The 22,060-nt window shown below is 49.2% G+C and overlaps 1 protein-coding gene across 2 annotated transcripts; it reads left to right on the top strand.

Annotated features, from left to right (window-relative positions):
• Positions 1–1,030: 1,030 nt before the first annotated feature.
• On the top strand, positions 1,031–20,774 carry Chrnb4 (cholinergic receptor nicotinic beta 4 subunit). Of its 2 annotated transcripts, XM_040730097.1 has the most exons (7): positions 1,041–1,182; positions 4,936–5,027; positions 5,749–5,897; positions 13,828–13,872; positions 13,975–14,084; positions 14,984–15,974; positions 19,393–20,774. In XM_040730097.1, the coding sequence occupies exons 3-7, from the start codon at positions 5,784–5,786 to the stop codon at positions 19,531–19,533; spliced, it is 1,401 nt and encodes a 466-aa protein (XP_040586031.1). In that variant the 5' UTR covers positions 1,041–1,182; positions 4,936–5,027; positions 5,749–5,783; the 3' UTR covers positions 19,534–20,774. The 2 variants fall into 2 exon arrangements, with proteins under 2 accessions (XP_005069365.1, XP_040586031.1); XM_005069308.4 differs by lacking the exon at positions 4,936–5,027 and having other exon boundaries at positions 1,031–1,182.
• Positions 20,775–22,060: the final 1,286 nt, after the last annotated feature.

The following is a 22,060-nucleotide window of genomic DNA, read 5'->3' as shown; positions in this document are numbered from 1 at the left end:
TTTGGATTCACTTCGTGCATCTCACCTATTATTGCTGCAGTTTAAAGAGCAGAGGATTCACTGACCCGAATCCTCCAAACCATTCCTAAGGGGCATGGCAGTGCATGGCATCGACATTGTTTTGTTTGTTCGTTTGCTCTTGATTTTTGTTTGTTTGTTTCTGTTTTTGTTTTTCGAGACAGGGTTTCTCTATATTGTTTTGGAGCCTGTCGTGGAACTCGATCGGTAGATCAGGCTGGTCTCGAACTCACAGATATCCGCCTGGCTCTGTCTACGGAGTACTGAGATTAAAGGCATGCGCCACCAACGCCCGGCCTGTTGTTTTGTTTTGTTAAAAAAAAAAAAAAAAGGCCCTGGGCCAATATGTCAAGTTATATAGCAAGAAGACATTGGTAACGGCAGACCTCTGTCTTCTTTAGGTAGTGGCTCCTCCTGGCCCTGCTCTGCTCACTCTGTCCCTGAAACTGCTGGCCGTCTCTGAGGAGGAGATGCAGGGCTGGGAGAGCCAGCCTAGGCTTTAGCAAGCCTCCCCGCCTGAGAGGCCCCCTAGACTGGAATTCGAGGTCCTTTTGCACATATTGGTGGGTGAGGGGTTGGGAGGAGGTTCCTTCTGACACTGACACCTGTTTTGTCTTGTCCTCTAACTCTAGAAATTGAGCCGTGGGCCACCTAGGATGGGTGGAAGGTGGTGGTGGGGGAGATTGCTGTTTGCTCCCCTCAGCCACTCAAGTTGCTTCTGGTAAACCCAGGCTAAGACGGTGAGGGGGAAGCAGTCAGCCCACTATGACCCTCCCTCACCCTGTAACTCCACCCTTCCCCAGTCTCCAAGACAAATAAGGAGACAAAAGCTAGTCCACCTTCCCGAAGGCCACGCACTGCCGGGTCCCTGAGTGTGGGAAAGTCTCGGGACCGTCATCCTTAGCCACAGGTCCCCATCGACACACCCAGCCTTAGGTCTCCCCTTAACTCCAGTTCAGTCCCCTGAGTGGGCGGGTCCCACAGCTGCTTTCCGGGCGGGGCGCGAGGACTCCGCTGGGTCCTAGTGCAGCCGTCAGACAGGCTGCCAACCTGCACAGTCGCTCACTCGCAGCTCCAGTGCAGGGTGACCCACAGCCACCGGGCCGGCCATGAGGGGCACGCCCCTGCTCCTCGTCTTTCTGCTTGCCCTGCTTCGGCGGCACGGTGAGTTCTTTTCAGGGAAGGTGGGAGGGACAAGGGTCGCGGTGTGGGAGGAGTGGCCGGACCCGTGTGGAGCGTGGGCGGGGCAAACCCTGTAAGGTTGCCTGAAAGGCCTGGGTGGTGGCCCGGTGAGGTTTGGGGGTCCCTGCCACCTTCTACTGCACTGCCAGGTCACTATAGGTCGTGAGTGTTTTCAGTCTGGGCAGTTCAGCCCAATCCCGGCGCTAAGAGGTCCTTACCAGGCCCCCAGAGAATCTTTTCCTTTCTAGTGAAATGACAGTATTGCCAAGCTGTAAATGTGTGGGAATAAACCTGCTGTTTGGCAAGAGAGGTCACCCCAATAGCACCATCCCACACGTGGAAAGTATTTTTGTACTTTTGCGACGGGTTTTCCAGAAATCACATATGGCAGGCACTGCCTCGTCTGGTTCCTTAACCCTGCTTAGCTGAAGGCAGGTTAGTGATCTGTGGTCTGCAATTCTGAAACCTGCTGTTGACATTGATAGAAAAACCTGCTCAACTCTCATCCCAAGGTTCCTAAATTCCAAGGTCCTGTGTAGCTCCTACCTCTCCCATCTCTCTCTCTCTCTCTCTCTCTCTCTCTCTCTCTCTCTCTCTCTCTCTCTCTCTCTCTCTTACACACACACACACACACACACACACACACACACACACCTGCATCTGGACCAGCTTGTCCTCTGAGCCCCAGGGAACCCTGAGGACAAAGGCTGCATCTTCTGCCCACAGAGACTACCTCCAGAAGGTGCTAGTGCTGGAAACGGTGGGGCAATCAAGATCCCTTCCTCTTATTAAAGATAACATTGGCACAGGGTGCATTATGGCTTTGGTTCCCTGCTGGGTACCCCTATCCCATTACCCCCTCTCAATTTCCCTATCTGTTTCATGGCAACCATCTGCCTTGCCTGTCATCTGGCAAACATTTGCAGTGTTTCTGAAGTGTGGTCCCACTAGACTATCTGCATCTTCTTATACAGACTCCTGGACCCTGGGTTCAAGGGATCTGAATCTCTGGAGATGGAACTTGGGACTCTGCTTTTGTATAGCCAGGTGATTCCTATCTGTGATTGCAGAAGCATTGTTAGTGTATGCAAGTTCCTTCTGAGACAGCGTTTGGAGTTCCTAAGATGCTACCCTTTAACAGGCACACGCCCTCACCTGACAAGCCCTGCCTTTCAGATACATATTTGCCAACGAGATTCTGTTAAACATGACATCCCCAGACAGTAAGATAGCTTTCCACTTCTTGATTGGGCATGCATTCTCAGACTGGACACACCACAAATGTTCACAATTCCACTACAATCTCTATTAGGTCCTTCACCCCTTTAGTGAGGGGAGCCTTCTTGCCATGGAAAATCTACAAAGGCAAGACCCTGGGCAGAGGCCAGTGGGGCCACTTTATATCAACATCATTGTATCATGATGACCTCTAGTGGTGGCTTCTCTGCTCCACCATAGAAAAGTTTGATCCAATGGAAGCCCTACTAGTTAGTTCTTGAGAAGCTGGGGGTGAACCCACCTGTCCCCATCTTCTGTCTGACAGGCTCTGGTGATCACTGAGAATAGATGGCAAACTCTAAACATGTGCTTTTGGGGGCACCCCTCCACTTTGTAGATGAAAAGAGGGGATGCATCCCAGCTGTAACAGCCCTGCTGGTAATCTTTCCATCCCTTGGCCCATCCACAGACTTACCAGCAAGCACACACACCAGAGTCGGCCTCAGCAGGGCAGCCTCCCTCCGGGGGAAGTTAACAGGGGCACTAAATAAATACAGGGGTCAGGGATGGCCTCTGTGTTAAAGAAGCCAGGAGTCCTACATGGTCTAGGGCAGTGATTCTCAACCTTCCTAATGCTGCAGCCTTTTAATGCAGTTCCTCTTGTTATGGTGACTCCCCCCACCATAAAATCATTTTTATTGCTGCTTCATAACTATAATTTTGATAGTTATGTATCACAATGTAAATACCTGATATACAGGATATCTGATATGACCTCTAAAGGGATCATGACCCACAGGTTGAAAACCGCTGGTCTAGAGGAACTCCTAACTCCAGAGTTCATAGCTGGTCCGTGAGATGGGAAGAGTCCCTTGGGTTAGCTGAATACTAAAGAGGACAAGCTGAAGATGACAAAGCTAAGTAGCCCAGGTGGGCTCAGAGCTCAAGCATAAGCACCGCCCCCATCACCTGCTGAGCAGCCTGGAACTTTGGCCCAGTTGCACCTGCCTCCTGGGGCAGCAGAGATGGATCCAACTTCTCTCGGTATTGCAGGACTGGAGGCTGGGAACTGCAGAGCCTACTCCAGTGTTGCCAGAGAACGGCAGCTAGATCTGGACAACTCAGATTCCTCTCCATGAAATAAGAGGTCATCCCAAATAAACGAAAGATTGTAAGAGGGATCCAGGTGTATCATGTGACTGAAGATTGGTCCTAAGGGTATTTAAGCTGGTGGCCTGTAGAGAAGGAATTCAAGATGTAAAGAGCCAAGCTCAAACTCTAGCTCAGACATCCGCTGGACAGCCCTCCTACTCCACCCCCAACTCAGCCTGGGGGAGGGGCAGCAGGAAGCAGGTGTGCCAGGAGCATCTTTCTCAAGGCACTAAATATTGCATTTGTTCTAGATAAGCAATGAATTGGAAAGTGCATGGGGTAGGCAGGGCAGCGGCTGCTCACCATAAACATGTGGCTAGCCCAGCACCCACCCAGAAGTCCTCACATTTGCTAGAGTGGAGTGATTCATGTTCAAAGTACTCTGGCTCCATCCAAAGAAGGGGAATCTGGGGAAGATGTGAAGGCTCTTTAGGAAAGATAGAACCAGACTCCTGGGCTTGGTGAGACAAGCAGCCCCTCATCAGCACCCCACCCCCACCTCTGTAGGCCCCTCCTCCTCTTCTAGCCTTCTACCTGCTCTCCTGCCCCAACAGTGTTTCCTCTGCTCACTCTCATCTCTTTTCCTGCTCCTGGGCATCCTGCTCAAGTGCCCTTGACCTTCCTCTGAGTCTCCTTTCCATGTCCCATCCCCCACCCTATCTGACTGTCTCCTTAATGATACCCAGAGCACAATCAAGTCCTTAAGCTTCCCCTTCACTCCCAGACACAAGCAGCAGATGAAACAAAGACCCAAATACCACTTGGTGAGAAGTCTAGGATGCGCAGGAAGGACAGATCTTGGGCTGCGAATGCTCCAAGGGATGGTGGCTGTCTGGGGCTCCCTGCAAGAGGCTGTGCTGGAGCTGGTCCTGGATGTGGCTTAGAATCAAGAAAACAGCTGCCAGCTGGACCACTCCTTTTGGTGTCTCAAAGAGACCTTGTGTTCTATAGGTGAAAGTCTGGATTCAAAAAAGCCTCCCTTAGCTCAACCCTCTCTTCTTTATTTTCTTATTCTAGAGTGTGTGTGTGTGTGTGTGTGTGTGTGTGTATGCATGTGTGTAGTGTTGCAGACATGTGTATGTGTGTTTATGTAGCATTGTAGACTTGTGTGTGTGTATGTGTGTGTGTGTGTATGTGTGTAGTGTTGCAGACACATATGGGTGTCTTTCCTCCACCTTTATTTTTTGAGACAGGGTCTCCCAATGAACCTTAGGCTTACTACTTTGGGCTAGGCTGGCCAGCCAGTAAGATTCAGGGACCTGCTTTTCTTTGCCCACTCAGGCTATTTTGTGTGGGCTTGGGGATTCAAACCTGGATCCTCCTCTCAGTTCCTCTCAGCTTACTGACAGAGCCCATCTTCTCCAGCCCCAGTTTGGTTTTTTTACCCCTCTGAGAAGATACTACCACAGACCCAGTTGTGCAGACAAGCCCACATTTCAGGAAGTGTCCCTGTTAAGGTATGTACATGCCACCCTTGGGGGCCAGGAAGTGCTCCTGGGTTTGCTCTTATCCCTAGCACACAGCACAGTACCTGGTACAAACTCCACTCACACACTGGTCAGTTTGTGGGCCAGGAATAGTCTTGGCAGAAGAAAGAATATGCACAAAGACCCCGGAAATGAGGTGGGGAAAAGGTTAGCAGTAGGAATGGCCAGAGAATAGAGTCTGGGGTTAGATAGGTGGGAAAGTGAGAGAAAAATGTAAGGTGAGAAAAAGAAGCCATTGCTAAGGGCAAAAGGCCTCAAAGGTCAAGGCAAAGCATTCTTGGTTTAGCTGCCTTCAGCTCTGGGAGGCTGTGGGTGGGGAAGAGCCTCCACCCAGTGTTCTGTAGGAAGACTGCCTGACTATGGAGGGGTAGCTGGGGCAGCTGGGTGTAGAACAGATAGCCTCAGTGGCTCTGTGGGGGCGCTGGGGGGATCCCAGGAAAGAACAAAAGCCCAAGCTTGGGACCAGATGTCTGAAGCATGAAAAGCCATTTCCTGTCCCTGCCAGGAAGAGCAGGAGGAAGTGGCCTCTCCCAGAGGAAAGACTAGCACAGGCAGGCATGCTGGCACCTATGCCCCGCCACAGCCCCAGGGCTCCTGCACTGTGCTTCTTACAGCCCCCTCTCCACTGCCACAGCTGCAGTAGGGTTCCTCCAGACAAGGGCCCAGCGGGCCTGACTGTCCGATTTCCCAGGGGACTGCCGCCTGGCCAATGCCGAGGAGAAGCTGATGGATGACCTCCTGAACAAAACCCGCTACAACAACCTAATCCGCCCAGCCACCAGCGCCTCTCAGCTCATCTCTGTCCAGCTGGAGCTACTACTGTCCCAGCTCATCAGTGTGGTAGGTGCCTGGGCAACTGTGGGTTGAGGTTCAGGAGAAGAGGCAGGGCTTGTTTCCAGTAGCCCTTGGGGCCTTGGGGAAAGCAGTGGATGGCGAAGGCCATCCAGGGCGCAGGGCTGGGAGTTATGTGACTGAAATGTTACTTCTGACCTGACCAGATAGGTGACATCCTCAGACTGCTAATCTTTTCCTCTACTATTTCTTAAAACATATATTAATATATATGTTTGCTAGACACATAGTAATTTTCCTCTGTGAGATGCAGTGTGACATTGAATTTACATATATATAAAGATCACGTCCAGGGTCATTGCCATACCTAGAACTTCAGACATTTATAATTTATGTGAATGTAGGCAGAAGCCTATTTCTTATCTGCTGCTTTGGTTTTTCCCCACCGGTCGCCTGGGCTCTGACGAGTTGTAGTCCCCAAATAACACACAAGACACTGTATTAATTATGAAGCTGTTGGCCTTGCTTGTTTCTTACTGGCTAGCTCTGACTTAAGTATTTATCCCATAATTGTTAATCTAAGTATTTCTCTTACCGGAGAAAAGTTTCCGGGCTTCTTACCCCTAAGGCAGCTACATGGTGACTCCCTGTGTTTCTCCTACCCAGAGTCCTCCTGGACTCCTAGTCCCACCAATCTTGCTTCCCTATTGGCCAAGAGTGCTTTATTGACATATACATAGGACTTCCCCGTCATGTGGGTATATTCAAAATTCTCTCTATTGCTGTTTTCAAATATCCATTTAATACCAACCATCGGTACCAGCTGTGTGTCCTGCTATCCAGCTCCATCCCATGTACATCTTTCCATTCCTCCTCCCTGGCACAGCTTTTTGTAAATGAACGGCCAACACTACTTTTCAGACAATGGAACCTTTCCCCCATATCTATTAATCAAACAATTTACCTACACTATGAACATACTGAGAATCCTTCCAGGTTAGGATTCTTTCATCCAAAAAAATTATTGCCTATACATGTGCTGTTCTTACTGCCTGGGATGTCCTGTCCTGTCTGCAACTCTTGACTCATAGTTGAAGCCATCTAAAAACCCACATTCTCAATAGCAATTAAAATGCTTTGGCATTCAGTAATAGGACGTTCAACCAAGAGTGGCTACAAGAAAATGGGCATCTATCATACCCTATAACCAGGAGCAGGCCAATGCTTGAGTGTTGGCTAACTCTTCAATGATGTCAGGACTCTGGGGTATTGCCAGTTATGCTAATAGCTGTGGAATCTTTTGGATCCTTTTGGGACAACAACAAAACTCTCTCAGAATCCTGCCTTCTTGATACACACTTAATCTCATTGGCCAGGGTTAGTAACTCACATCTAAGTCTAACCAATTATTAGCCAGAGGAATATAATTTCTTTGGCTGGTTTAGATCTTTCAGTATGTGGCAAGAAGACTGGAGAAGATCCATGGTGTTTAGTTGTCAGAGAAGAAGGGGTCATGGAGGACCACTAGGCAGGCATCCTATGGACCCATTATGGACTCTACTCATTGGGTCCTTCAACACTCATGACTCCCAGCTTGCAAGGATGGCCTCCCATATCGCTAATTTGGTGGTGGAAATAGGAACAAGGCCAGGAGAAATGCTGGGTACAGAGGCTCAGGTGTGGGACTGAGAAATGTGGATGAAGGTCTGGACGAGGTGCTTCAGGTGAGGTAAGGAGGGTGACAGCATTCCAGGTTTTGAAAACTGGAGTGAGGCAAGAGGGGGTGCTGAGGAAGATGAAAGCGATTAGAATTTCCTCCCCTGCTCCTGCTCACCACAGCTGTCTCAGAGTAAGGGTGTCTGAAGGAAACATGGTCCCTTGTAAACCTTCCCATGTCCCCGCCCAAGGGTTAGAATCTGGAAGCAGCCTGGAGGAAATGGTCACATAGACGCTGTGTCCAGCCACCAGGAGCTAGCTGAAGGAGCTGGGCCTTCCCTAGGCAGTGTCATCTTCTTCACCCATGTTCCCTACAGCCCATGAGCCCCACATGCTCAGACTCTACCATCCATAGTGCTTACGAAGGCTTTGCCCAAATTGGTCGCTGCCTCTGTCCCTTAGGAGGAAGCCTAGCCCCAGAATGGGGAGTGGCATACCCCTTTTCTCTGCCACGGGAAGCTGAAAGCAGGGAGTGCTTCTGGCCAGGCCAAGCCAAGACTGCTGTCTGAGCAACCCTGGCCACTGAAGAAAGGCCTTGAGCTTAATCAGGCACGGCAGCTATCCACTCTAGCAAGGGCAGACTAGTAGGGAGTTCTGGCCACACTGCTAGACTCAGGCTGCCCCTGCCAGATCTGAGCTGTGGACCCTGTGGAATGATAGAGGTTCCTGGAGCAGAGGGAACACAGCCTCCAGCTTCACCTCTGCAAGCACCCATGTGGGCTGCTGTAGTCCCAAAAGCCGTGTCTAAAGGAAATACTTGACTGTAGGAGGCAGGATTCCTTTCTGGTTTTTTGGAAGGCATTTGGTTTTGAGGAGGGAGTTTAAAGATGGACTGTCTAGGAAATAGACAAGGGGTTTGTGCTGGAGGGGCAAGCAGGCTTTCCCTACTCTTCTTTTTGTGGAGTGCCAGCCAGAGTCCTATACCAATATTCTGTCACACTCAGCAGATACTAGTAGAGTAGGCATTTCTGGAAGATAGAAAAGTCCCATATCTTAAAATGAGGTAAGAGGCTGGGGATCCTGCTCAGAGGAAAACCTCTTTTCCATATAGTGTAAGTACCAGAATTTGGGTCCCCGGAGCCTACTTAAAAGCTGGGTAGACATGGTGTCTACCTACAAACTAAGGACTCAGGAGGCAGAGACAGAGAGTCCCTGGGCAAGCGGGCTACGTAGAATAGTTAGAATGAATGAGTTCCAGGTTCAGCAAGAGACCCTGCCTCAGTAGGTAGAGACGACTTCAGTTTTGAAACCTGCATGTATACCTGCACGTATGTGCACCCACACATGCACACACAAAAACAGAACAAAAACTGCATTTGTGAAAACTGGTCAGGCAGTATCGGGATATCAGTGTGCTCACCAAGGAAATGACGCCTCCACACAAAACAATCTTGTCTAGAGACAAGGTCTATCTATGTTGCTCTGCTTTGACTTTAACTCAAGAGCCTCCTGCCTCAGCTCCCCAGATGCTGGGATTATAGATATGCACTATCATGCCTTGCTTAAAAATATTTTTAAAAGATAAATCAAGGTTTTCAGTTTTCATTGATGGTAGAGATGCTGGAAGATTAGCTTTTCTGGAGAACGTTAAAAGGGCTGGACAAAATGCTGGAGGGCTGGGAGGGCTCTGTTTTAAGGTAATTAGCGGCCTCAGCCAGGACTCGAGTGGCCAGGCTCCAGGAGGCAACCCTGCCAGTCTATGGTGCTTTTGTCCACTCCTGATGACTAGCCAACAGTATCTGGCTAGGAAGCTAAGACCTGGAACCGAGAGAGTGGCAGCTGAGGCGCGGGGAAGCTGGGCTGGTGCTGGGGCCATGACAGGGCTGACAGGATGCACAATGGCAGTCTGGATGTGACAAGGACATCCCAGAAGGGTCACCCTGGTACTGGAAACAAAACAACAACAATAGAAGATCAGTCCTTACAAAAACCAGTGTTCCTTCCAAACTGGCTGAGTCCAGACTAGATTAAGATGATTCCCTTTGCTGCCTGCTGTAGAGCCTATGGAGACAGGTACCAGCAGATGACACCTAGGAGGCATGGGGGATGGGGAGATGGTTCATTTAGCCACACAAGCATGAGGACCTCAGTTTAGATCCTCAAAAAATGTTAAACATTTAAGTTTTATGCTAAGTATATTTTACCATAATTTAAAATAAAAAGACTTTTCTTATAATGAAAATAACTGTCATCAATATGTTCAAGGAGCTGGGTGTTGGTGGCGCACACCTTTAATCCCAGCTCTCGGGAGGGAGAGGCAGGCAGATCTCTGTGAGTTCAAGACTAGCCTGGTCTACAAGAGCTAGTTCCAGAACAGGCTCCAAAGCTACAGAGATACCCTGTCTTGAAAAACCAATAAATAAATAAATAAATATGTTCAAGGAATGATAATGGAAAATTTTAAGAAGAACCAAAAGTGATTTCTAGAACATAAAACATACAAGAACTTTAAAACTCCCTGGGGAAAAAAAACTTATCAAAATGAGACAAGTAACATGCATCTTTCTTCTGCTCCTTCCCGCATAACAGCCTGGGACATGAGTATGATGACTGGAATCCCACTGGCCATCTTGAACTTGTAGATGAGGGCTACACTCTAGTGTGGCATGAGGAGATCTGGAAGGAAGATGAAAGGTTTTGTAGAGCAAATACCTATATATGTGAAGAATGTCGCATCATGTGTCACTCTTTGTCCTGATGTACTTACCTAGTTGAATTGCTTGAGGTTACCATGCTGGAATTGGAGTGTTGGAAGTTAGCTACTGAAGAGGAAGCAGGGGAACGTGTGTAGACAGAGAGCTCAAGATACATTCAAAGAACTAAGGAGGGCTGAGATGGCTGGGGCACAGAATAAAGGAGCCAGGGCAGTAAAATGAGCTGGGGGAGTTACTAATCTAACTCTGTAGAAGAAAAGTAGCATAAATAGATAAGACTGAAGGATGAACAGGAAGTTTTTAGCAAACTCATTCTTGCAGAAGAATGTGAATAATGTGAATAGGGGTGTGTGTGTGTGTGTGTGTGTGTGAGAGAGAGAGAGAGAGAGAGAGAGAGAGAGAGAGAGAGAGAGAGAGAGAGAGAAACACAGAATGGATTTGCATCAATTAGATTGTCCAGTGGTCCAGGTGAAAGACAGACAGTATTGAACTCGATTGTAATAATAAGATAATAGGATTAATTTATTTATCCAAAAATATTTATCAGGTATCCATAACATATCCCTGTTGCTCTAGGGTTTTTTTCTCCTTAGGGTCCTTGGATGCTAGTGGGAGGTAGGGACAGTACACAAATGTCAGATGATGTCCAGGTAGAAATGTTATGAAGACAGCACAGGGTGTGTGTGGTGAGAGCAGGAAGGCAGGAGATTCCTCTGATAGGGTGACATTTCTGAGACTTCAAGAAAGTTAAGTCAAAACTGTGTGAATCTCCAGGGGAGGGAGAGAGTTTATGCAAAGTCAGAGGTAAAGAAACGAGCTTGGCCACTGTGGGGGTTGCAAATGCAGAGGCAGGTGTATTGCAGGCCCTGCGAGGACTTTGGCTTTTACTCGAGTAAGTTTGGGAAATAGTAGATTTCCCAAACACAAAATCATCATCTGAGGAACTGAGATTCAAAAGAATACCTGAATGCCAGCTGGGAAGCTACTGCAGTTGTCCAAGCAACAGATACTAGTAGCAACAGAGATGGAGAGAAGTAGACAATTTTGAGATATAGGAAATGCACCTGAGAGGCTTTGATGAACCAGGAAATGGTGTGCCAGAACTTCCAGGTTTTTTGGGGGGTGGGGTCATGAGCTTTGTCTCCGATGTGCTGGGTGTGAAATATCTTTGAGCTATCTAATCTGGTTGGAATGTGAAATGGTCTCCACAGACGGGCTCACGTGTAAGAACACTTGGTCTCTAGCTAGTGACACTCATTTGAGGAATTGTGAAATGTTTAAATAGTAAGGCCTGGCTGGCAGAAGTAAGTCGCTGAGGGTGGGTGTACAGATGTTAGCCTGGCTCCTGTTGAGGGTGTGAATCCATTTGCCAACTCATCATGACCAGCCACAAGTTTCCACACGTAAGCCGAAGCCCCAGCTGCCAAGCCTCCCTTGCCATGACACTGTGAGCTGGGATTGGGTCTCTGCACTTAGCTACTTGTCACACATTTGGTCGCAGTGATGAATAAAATACCTAATACAGAAAACTGGAACTGGGAAGCAGGGTTGTCGCTGAGATAGACCTGACCAGGTTGTTCATGAGTTAAGCAGGGGGTGGGGGAGGTATATATAGCTACAGAATGAGAGATGCCATAGCACCTGTAATCAGAGTTTAGTGGATCATTTGGGTGAGCTTGTGGGAGACCAGAATGCAGAGAGACAGACAGAGAGAGAGAGAGAGAGAGAGAGAGAGAGAGAGAGAGAGAGAGAGAGAGAGAGAGAGAGAGAGCTGACTTTTCCTGTTAGCTAGGCTCATGAGATTCAGAAGGGAACAAAGACTCAATTGGGAGCTAGACCACAGGCCATTTCTGCTATATTCTGGCCAAAAAAAAAAATCTGGCCCTGTTAAAAGGTTATGGATTAATTTGCTTGGCTGAGGAAATATTAAGGCAATATAGCTTTCATGTTGTGACATGGTTATCGCTTACTGTCCACTTCATAATGAAAATTCCTACCAGGAAGACCTGAGAAACACACCTCGGAAAGGACTGTGTATGTGGCTAAGGTTGAAGGTGGATGGGATTGCTGACAAATTGGCTATAACTGCTAAAAAAAAAAAAAAAGATTGGTGCCATTAAAGGGAAACCAGGCATTGTGCAGGAGAATAAAATGAGGGGTTAGGGTTAGGATGCCTTGGGAGCATGACTCCACCCACTGAAGACCCTGGCAAGTGAATTTAAAGGGAGAGAGCATGAAGTTCAAATGCCACGGCCAGGGTGTTCTGATCAAAACCCACTAACCAGGATGTGTCTTCTCAGAGTCAGCCAAGAACGTGGAGTCTAGAGCAGCTGTGTTAGGAGGGGCACCCTCTTGAGCTGGCATCAGAATTAGCATTGTCCACTTGGCCCTGGTTTCTCAGGTATGAAAGATGTGAGAGGAACGGGGTGATGAAACCTTTTTCAGGGTTTCAGAGAGCTGCCGAGGCAGCCAGCGCATGACAGGATTGGAAGCTCTGCAAGGAGACCCTGAGAAGCCAGTGTGAAGCTGTGAAGGTAATGATTATTTCGCAGGGGAGGCCCTAGGATTTGGGAGAAATGGAGAAACCATGGAACACTCACCAAGGAAAACTGCAGACAACCAAGTGGAGTCATTCTGGGCCACGGAGCTGGAAGGATGGGCCTATCTCCCACCTTTGGAACCCAGAGGATATCACCAAGAGCCCCCACATGCTGGACATGGAGTTACAAAATTTTAGGTTTTCTCTGAAAGGTTTCAGTCTTGCTTTGGTCCAGTCTTGGAAGATTTAGTTTTATTTTATGCATATGGGTATTTTACCTGAATGTTTGTACATGCACCAAAGGAGGGCATGGAATCCTCAGGGACTGGAGTTGCAGTGACTGTGAGCCATCTTGTAGGTGCTGGAAGTCTAACTCAGGTCCTCTGAATGGGCAGCCATTGCTCTCAACCTTTGACGCCTCTCTCCAGCCCCTTTGGCGCCAGTCCTTGCTATGCTCCCGTCTCTTGCTTTTCAAATGGGAATGTTTACGCCATCCTACGTTGGAAGTAACTTATCTTCCGATTTTACAGGGACTTGCAGTTAAGAGAGTGTCTGGGATCTTAGGAAAGACCTCACGCTTTTGCAGTGTTGGAACTATAAGACTATGTAGCCTTCTGAAATGGGATTGAATGCCTGCCTGAATATGGAACGTCTCAAACAGGCTCATGTCTTTAAACACTGCGTCCCCAGGTGGCTACACAGAGAGGCCTTGGACCTGCTGAGAGGAGGAAATAGGTTGTCATGAGCTGGCTTGTAGGTCAAAGCCCAGTCCCAGTTCTAGCTCATCTGTCCCTGCTTTCCACCTGCCCCTATAGTATGACCAGGCACAAGCCCCACGTGAGGGCCACGCCACCCTCACCATGAAAGTGTGAGTGAAAATCGTTTCCTCTTCCTAAGCTTCTTGTCAGGATGTGTTCAGCATTGCAAAAGGTAACATATCACCTAAGAGATATTTCAGGGGTAGCTGGTCACGCAGGCCCGGGGCTCAGAGCCTTTTAGAGGTAAAGTATTGTCCATTTGTGGGAGGCCTTTCTTCCAGATGAACTGATCCCCTCATTTCCCTCCCCAGAATGAGCGAGAACAAATCATGACCACCAACATCTGGCTAAAACAGGTAAGTGCCTTGGAGGGTCCCCAGCCTAGGTGATGTTTCCTCTGGGGCTGCTCTCGGGTCACAGTGGACCTACAGGTGGCACGGCCTTGTCTGTGTACTCAGGAATGGACTGACTACCGTCTGGCCTGGAACAGCTCCTACTATGAAGGGGTGAACATTCTGAGGATCCCCGCAAAGCGTGTCTGGTTGCCTGACATCGTGTTGTATAACAAGTGAGTGATGGGGTGGCTAAAGTTAGTGGGGGTCAGGCCAGAGCAGGAAGCCAGTCTTCAGGGTCATCCATACCCTCCCTCCTCTTCTACACTTCACTCAGACTTGTAGGCCACAGCTAGAGAGACAGAGATGATGGAGACAGAGACTTCTGAGTGGGAGGGTGCGAAGAGAAGCCCAGGGAGGGGAAGCCTTGTCCTGTTCAGCACCGCAGGGACTGGGCCAGCCTTCAGGCCCTCAGGCCAGTGCCCTTATCACTGCTGCCTCACCATTCTGTCTTTTTGTCACTTGGTGGCTTTGTCAGTGTTGGGGGCCTGGAACGTTGACTCGTCATGTGTCAATACCTTGGGTACATTAGTGTGACAGCAGCTATTGGAGAGGATGAGGCAGGAGGATTAGGAACCCAGAGGTCTGAGGTCAGCCCGGGAAAAGAGAGCAAGCATGAGACAGCCAAGGATGGAATAAGACGGGCGTCCGTGTCTCATGTCTACTGCTTACTAGTCTAAGGAGCGTGATAACATCCTCCAGCTTCCCTAAGCCTCACTATCCAAGCTGTAAAATGAGGAACACAATGGATATGGAAACGTTGCCTCCTTGGACTCTTGTGAGCCTGAACTGAGCTAATTCCATGAGAGGCCTTCAGTGCCTCAGGGTAGAGGGTTAGCAGAGAAAAGCAGGCCTGTTTCAGTGAGGAAGGCAGATGACCCCCCAAGAGTCCTCCCAGAGGACCTCAACCGGGCACCCCTGGGGTTTCCTGCTGGGTGGGAGGTGACTGCAGACTTGGGTGTGGCAAGGACCAGGTTCACAAAGTACATGGAATGCCCGTAGACATTGGGTGAGAACAAGCCAGTCTTCCTCTATAGATTTGTGATGTCTTCCTCTATGCCCTACCCCACTCCAGCGCTGATGGGACCTACGAGGTGTCTTTCTATGCCAACGTCATTGTGCGTTCCAATGGCAGCATCCAGTGGCTGCCCCCTGCCATCTACAAGAGCGCCTGCAAGATTGAGGTGAAGCACTTTCCCTTCGACCAACAGAACTGCACCCTCAAATTTCGCTCCTGGACCTATGACCACACAGAGATTGACATGGTCCTTAAATCACCCACAGCCATCATGGATGACTTTACTCCCAGTGGTGAGTGGGACATTGTGGCCCTCCCAGGACGAAGGACAGTGAACCCGCTGGACCCCAGCTATGTGGACGTGACCTATGACTTCATCATCAAGCGCAAGCCGCTCTTCTACACCATCAACCTCATCATTCCCTGCGTGCTCATCACCTCGCTGGCCATCCTGGTCTTCTACCTGCCCTCTGACTGTGGGGAGAAGATGACACTCTGCATCTCCGTGCTGCTGGCACTCACGTTCTTCTTGCTGCTCATCTCCAAGATTGTGCCTCCCACCTCCCTTGACGTACCGCTCATCGGCAAGTACCTCTTGTTCACCATGGTGCTGGTCACCTTTTCCATCGTCACCACTGTGTGTGTCCTCAACGTGCACCACCGCTCACCCAGCACTCACACCATGGCATCCTGGGTCAAGGAATGCTTCCTGCACAAGCTGCCCACCTTCCTCTTCATGAAGCGCCCGGGCCTTAAAGTTACCCCAGCAGGGATCCCGCATCCCAGCCAGCTGCACAGGACCACAGCTGATGCTGCAACCACCTCTGCCTTAGGCCCCGCCAGCCCACCCAATGTCTACGGGCATTCCATGTACTTTGTGAACCCGGTCCTTGCCACACCCAAGTCTGCAGCCAGCCCCCACACAGCAGGCAACCCCAGGGGTGCCCGGCTGAGGTCCTCTGGGAGGTTCCGGCAGGACCTACAGGAAGCTGTAGAGGGTGTCACCTTCATCGCCCAGCATCTGAGGAGTGATGACCAAGATCAGAGTGTAAGTCACCAGCCCTTCCCCCACCACCCGAGTAAGACATGCAAGATGGGAATGTTTTAGTATAGCTTCATAGGTGAGGAAGAGGAAGAAACAACGATCTTCCAGTGCTGGCCCTGGGCTCTCCCAAGCGGAGTCTGGGATGGGGTTTGGGTACAGGTAACTTACTTGTGACGTAACCCTAAGAAGAATACTGAGGATGCAGAGAAAGCAAAATGAAGGGCAAGAGGGCCCTCCTGTAGGGTATCAGTGAGCCTACTGTTATGGGTGCCACATAGAGACCGCCAAGGACCCAGACAACTAGCCTCAGAATCATGTCCTGGATGGAGGATGGAGTATTTATCCCCCCCCCTCACATCCCCCTCCAACTGGCAGTAGCCCTGGGAGGTGATCTTCCATTATGCCCAATTGCCAGAGCAAGCACCCTTTATAGTAGAGAAAACACTGAGGCAGAACAGAGGAATGCCTCATGCCCTGGAGAAGGTTCTCAGTGGATTTGAGTTTGTTAGACACCAAGATTCCTCTTGGGCCTCCAACTCAGCATTTTAACCAGCTCTCTGAGGCCTCCTGGTCCTAGTGTAGCCAGAAGCACAGCCCTGCTGTACTTAATAATGCTAGTCTTGCTTTCATTCCTTCCCCATCTCTTTGTAGCTGAGGCTGGACTTGAACTCACTACATTCACTACATAGCAGGAGGTGACCTTGAACTTAAAAAAATGTTATCAACTCCTTACCCTTAGAACCAGCCTCCTTGTCTGCACCTGATCACTCTGAGCTGCCCTGTGCATGCCATTCCTTCTCGTGCGTATCAAAATTCATACTGAATCTTGAGTTCTGAGTTGCAAGTTTTCAGGTGTCTTCGTTGTACTCCACCACTTCAGTCAAAAGCACACAGAGTGCTAATGGATTTTTTTTGAAATAATGTTTTATGTAACCCAGAATGGCCTCAAACTCACTATGTGGTGGAGGATGACTTCTACCCCTCCTGGCTGTGCCTCCCCAGTGCTGGGATTTCAGGCTTGCCCCCCAACCCAGCTTTTATTTGGTGCCGGGGTTCAAACCCAGGACTTTGTGCATGCTAGACAAACATCTATCACTAAGCCACATCCCAGGACTGACCTTGGACTTGATCTTCCTGCCTCCACTTCCCAAGCGATAGGATTACATCTTTGACTGAGTCAGGTTTTCTGGAGGAAGCTTTAGGAGCCACCTCTTAAACTCCTGTGGGGTCCTGTGCACACCCTGGATGAGAAGCACTGGTCTCCTGCACTCCTGCTTGAGCTAGCCCCCATGCTGAGCTTTTTCTCCTAAGGACCTCACCACCTGCTTGGCACTTGCAGCCCTCGTGAGTTAATTACAAGCCCCGAGAGGGAAGGAGCCAGGTGGACTCAGTGGGTTGCTAACACCTGTGTGCCTGTAGCGCCAGACTTGTATCAGGTGCTCTGGTTGGAGTGTGCAGCCAATCTTAACTCTCCCAGGGATTCCGACAAGTGGCTTTCACTAGAGCCCCTATTTCACAATGGGAAACTGAGGCACAGAATAACCAGACAAGTCACACAGCTGGCACATAACTGCGATCCTTAACCTCTGGGCCCCTTCCGAGGGTCTTGCCCTGTCCTGAACATGTGAAGAGCTTGTTGACAAGTGAGTTTCTCATATGAAGTTAGAGAAATCTGTGTTCCCTCTCGTGGTAGACCCACTACTAAACCATCCTGGGAGCTGTTTCTCATCTACAGCACTTTTGCCCTCCAAAACAACTAGCTGGTCATTGTAAGAAGCATGAAAACAGGAAGAGATGGGGATGAAATTAAGGCTGTCAAAATGAATTCTTCCAACCCTGTGTGTAGAGGTCTGCTTGCCTTCCCAAATCTTAGGAACAAGAACAATCAGTGTTTGAGGGAGTGGAGTTTGATCTGATTTAGGATTATCCTGGAGTATGACACACACCATTGATGAGGCCCTGGAAAATTGGGTCACTGACGTCAGCTTGCCCATTGCTGCCTGCATTTCTAACTCCTGAGTTTCCAAAGAGCCTTTCCAGCCAGGCGGTGGAGGAGGGATGCTGGAATGCTGGGCACATGACCACTCTCTGAGAGTCTCATAGCACCAAGGAGGCGGGCGCATCTAGGGTGCTATCTGGAAGCCAGGCTGGTTTCCACCCGTGTCACACCCCTTGGTTGGGTCTGAGAAGATGAAGTGTGTGCAGAGCCAGAGAGTGGGGATGGAGAGAGCCAGATGATGAGGCCTGAGGAGGCGGAGTCTTGATCATGGAAAGCCGCAGGCACTGCTGTGAATTGAGTGGGACTGATGACGCTGTGGGGTTTCCAGGTGTTCTGCAAGCACTTGTCAAACAGGCAGGCCCTGCATCTCCCTCTCCAAAGCCAGCTGAGACAGAGGGTTTGGGGTAAAAATGAGAAGGAACCTAGCGATCCCTAAGCCACAACCTCCTTTACCCATAGCCAGATTTGACTTTAAAATCGCTGTGTGTGGTATATTTGGGTCTCTGTTTCTGCATCCATGAATTCATCTGACTGAGGGTAAAACAATGGGTAGGAAAGGTGTCTGCACTAACATGTGTACTCTCTTCTTGTCATTAGTCCCCCAAATACAGGACAATGACTACTTATATAGTATTTACATTATGTTAGTTATTCATGTGGTCTAAAGGCATTGTAAATACAGGGGAGGATTTCATGATGTCTTAGGTTTCTATTGCTGTGTTGAACTCTATGACCAAAAGCAACTTGGTATAGAAAATTTGGCTTACATGTCCTGAGTCATAGTTCACTGAGGGAAGCCACTGAGGGAGCTGGAAGCCACTGAGGGAGTTGGAACTTGAGGCAGAACCATAGACAAAGAAACACTGTTCACTTGCTTGCTCCTCATGACTAACTCAGTCTGCATTCTTCTATGACCCAGGACCACCTGCCCAGGAGTAGTACCACCCACAGTGGGCTGGACCCTCTCACATCAATCATTAACCAAGATAATACCCTATATACTTGCCTACAGACTAATATGATAGAGGCATTTTTTTTTCCAATTGAGGTTCCTTCTTTTCAGAGTACTCTTGCTTGTATTAAGTTGACCAAAACCTACCTAGGATGCATGAGCTGTGTGCAAATATTGTACATTTTCTGTGAGGCCCTGAGTGGCATCAGGGTTCGGGTGTTCATAGGCGATCCTAAGGATACTGAGAAACAACTGTACAGCTCAAGTTCCCGTAGCTCTGCTGCTCCCCCACCAACCATGGTCAGGTCAGGTGGGGTTGAAGAACACCAAGAGAAGCCCAGAACTGCCCAGTGGAGGCCAGCTTGGGATTCAGAACCTGCCATGCCAATGTATAGTTCTGAGCCCCTGTGGTTCAGAGGGAGGGTGTACTCTGTGCTTGGCACCTGTAACCAGTTCCTGTCTGTCTGCAGGTCATCGAGGACTGGAAATTCGTAGCGATGGTCGTTGACCGCCTGTTCCTGTGGGTGTTTGTGTTTGTGTGCATCCTGGGCACCGTGGGGCTCTTCCTGCCACCCCTCTTCCAGACCCACGCACCTTCCAAGGGCACCTAGGCTACCCAACATGCCAAGGGCCCCTGGGTTACAGTGAGATGCTATGAGAAGCCCAGTGGGCAGTTTACTGCTTCCTCTAGGTCACAGCTAATGAGGCCCTAAGTAAAGATGTGACCACTGGCAGTCAACCCCATCAACCAGCCACAGCCATGAGAAGGACAAAGATGGGTTGCTTGCACTGTTCCCTCTGAATGCCTTTGGGTAAGTCCCTGAAGAAGAGGACTAGGCTGCCAAGTCCAGCCTGGCCTCCTTCCTTGCCTGTGCCAGGCACTGGAGGCAGACAGTCATAGGAGCCCCGCCCGTGGTGCCGCGCGTGATGCCATCACATCCTCTCCCCGCTCCAGCTGCCCACTGGATCCCCTCACGCTTCCAGACTCTCCCAGCTCAGAGTCTCTGTCTGCTGTAGTTCCTGCCCAAATCCTTAGACTCTTCTTTCCTAAGCTTTTCACATGGCTGCACTAGTCAGGGCTACTCCCATAATCCTCGGCTCCCATGTCATTTCTTGTAGAAGCCTTCCCTAGCTGTGCATTCCAAAGCAGTGTCTCCCCTAACTGAATTAAACCTCCAAGCTCCTTGGGTGTCTCCCGTGGGTACCTATAGTTGCTAGCTGGTGGCACACCAGTCACCTGTACCTTGTCTATGAGAGTGTATGCTCCACAAGGACCAGGGCTCGAGACAGAGCTCTGCACACAGAAGGGTGAAAAATAAATGTTTGTTGAATGAATGAATGAATGGCTCCTGCTTCAAGCTCACATTCTCCCTCTGAGTAGCTCTCTTTGGTCCCCACCTCTAGAAAGAGTGGCCTTCTCTGGGACATCACAGCTCTGGCTGTTTTGGACCTTTGCATCATGGTTGGTTCAGGCCTGTCTCTCTCTCTCACACACTCTCATCCAATCCTCTCACAGTGCTTGCCCCATTGTTGGCACTCAAGATATTTCTGGAATCAAGGAGAATATTTAAAAATTTTAAAAATATTATTTTATGTATATGGATGTTTTGTCTTTGTGTATCTGTGTGTGCCATGTGAATGCCTAGTACTCCTGGGGGCCAGAAAAAGACACTGGAATCCCTGGAACTGGACTTAAGACAGGAGCCACCATGTGGGTGCTGGGAATCAAACCTGGGTCCTCTGGAAGGGCAGCCAGTGCTCTTGACTGCTTAGTCTCTAGCCACTGAAGGAGAATATTTTAAAGAGTTTTGTTGAAATTATCATACAATAAAGCTGGCTTCTTTGTGAACAATCCTTTAAATGTTAATGTAAGTTTATATCTGTATGGCCCTCACTGACAAATGAAGGGTGTTTCTCTCAAGCTCCGTGACTATTCTGTATAGTGCTATGCCCTGCACACTTAACCCCAGCCACTCCTTACCTTTTCTCCATCACTCCAGCTCAGAAGCTTCCAGCCTGCTGCTTAAATGGAATCCTCCAGGGTGTAATTAGAGACTGGCTTCTTTCTGCTGCATCTTTAAAAAGAACTTCATTGGGCCAGTAAGACGGCTCAGTGAGTGAAGGCACTTACCTCTGAGCCAGGCTCCCCGAACTTCATCCCCCAATTCATGTCAAGATGGAAGGCGAGAGCTGGGCGGTGGTGGCACACGCCTTTAATCCCAGCACTCGGGAGGCAGAGGCAGGCAGATCTCTCTGAGTTCGAGGCCAGGCTGGACCGACAGCCTCCAAAACAGTACAGAGAAACCCTATCTCGTAAAACCAAAAAAAAAAAAAAAAAAAAGGAAGGCGAGAACTGACTCCACAAAGTGTCCTCTGGCTTCCATGTGTAGGCTTACTCACACGTGCACATGTGCATTCAGGCACACACATGCACAGTAAATAAAAATCTTAAAGATAAACACTTATTCATAATTTTATATGTAAATTATACATCTAATTTTCAGTGTACAATTCCATGAGTTCCACCCTAACACGGTCCCTAATAACCATCAGGGAAGCCTCCAAGTGCCAAACCATCCCCGGTGGGTGGCCAGAGAGGCCAAGAGACCCCAGGACACCTACCCTGTCACGGCCTATTCCTGGGATACCCAGGCTACCAGGGGGCAGTGGGACAAAGGAGGGTCTACAAGGGTCAGAGTGGAAAGCCAGATTCATTCTCTCTCTCTCTCTCTCTCTCTCTCTCTCTCTCTCTCTCTCTCTCTCTCTCTCTCTCTCTCTCTCTCTCTCCTTTCCTCCCTGCCTCCCTCACCCCTCCCCTCTCTTCTCTGTGTTTCAACCTTACTTATGAAAGTATTTATTTGCTATTCTGGGGATCAAAACCTAGGCCTCAGGTATGCTGGGCAAGCCCTCTCCCGCTGAGCTGTAACCTCCAGCATTGTTCTGTTTTATTAAGGAGCATAGTCTAAATTAAAAAAAAATAGTATAAGACCTCTCAGACGTCTTCACCTACCAATGATAAACTCATCACCAATACTGTTTCGACTCCGACTCCAACCCATCTATTCCCCCTCAACTGGATGGGGTGTGTGTGTGTGTGTGTGTGTGTGTGTGTGTGTGTGTGTGTGTGTGTGTGTATCA

The sequence above is a fragment of the Mesocricetus auratus genome, unplaced genomic scaffold, assembly GCF_017639785.1.
Source record: "Mesocricetus auratus isolate SY011 unplaced genomic scaffold, BCM_Maur_2.0 Super-Scaffold_100022, whole genome shotgun sequence".
Lineage (NCBI taxonomy): Eukaryota > Metazoa > Chordata > Mammalia > Rodentia > Cricetidae > Mesocricetus > Mesocricetus auratus.
This window is presented reverse-complemented; position numbering and strand designations above follow the sequence as displayed.

What these genes read in the sequence shown, in the direction of transcription:
- Chrnb4 (XM_005069308.4), top strand. Translation starts at nt 1,128, where the DNA reads ATGAGGGGCACGCCCCTGCTCCTCGTCTTTCTGCTTGCCCTGCTTCGG. An exon ending in TGTCCCAGCTCATCAGTGTG is followed by an intron (nt 5,898 to 13,827) that starts GTAGGTGCCTGG and finishes TTCCCTCCCCAG; the next exon opens with AATGAGCGAGAACAAATCAT. An exon ending in GTGATGACCAAGATCAGAGT is followed by an intron (nt 15,975 to 19,392) that starts GTAAGTCACCAG and finishes GTCTGTCTGCAG; the next exon opens with GTCATCGAGGACTGGAAATT.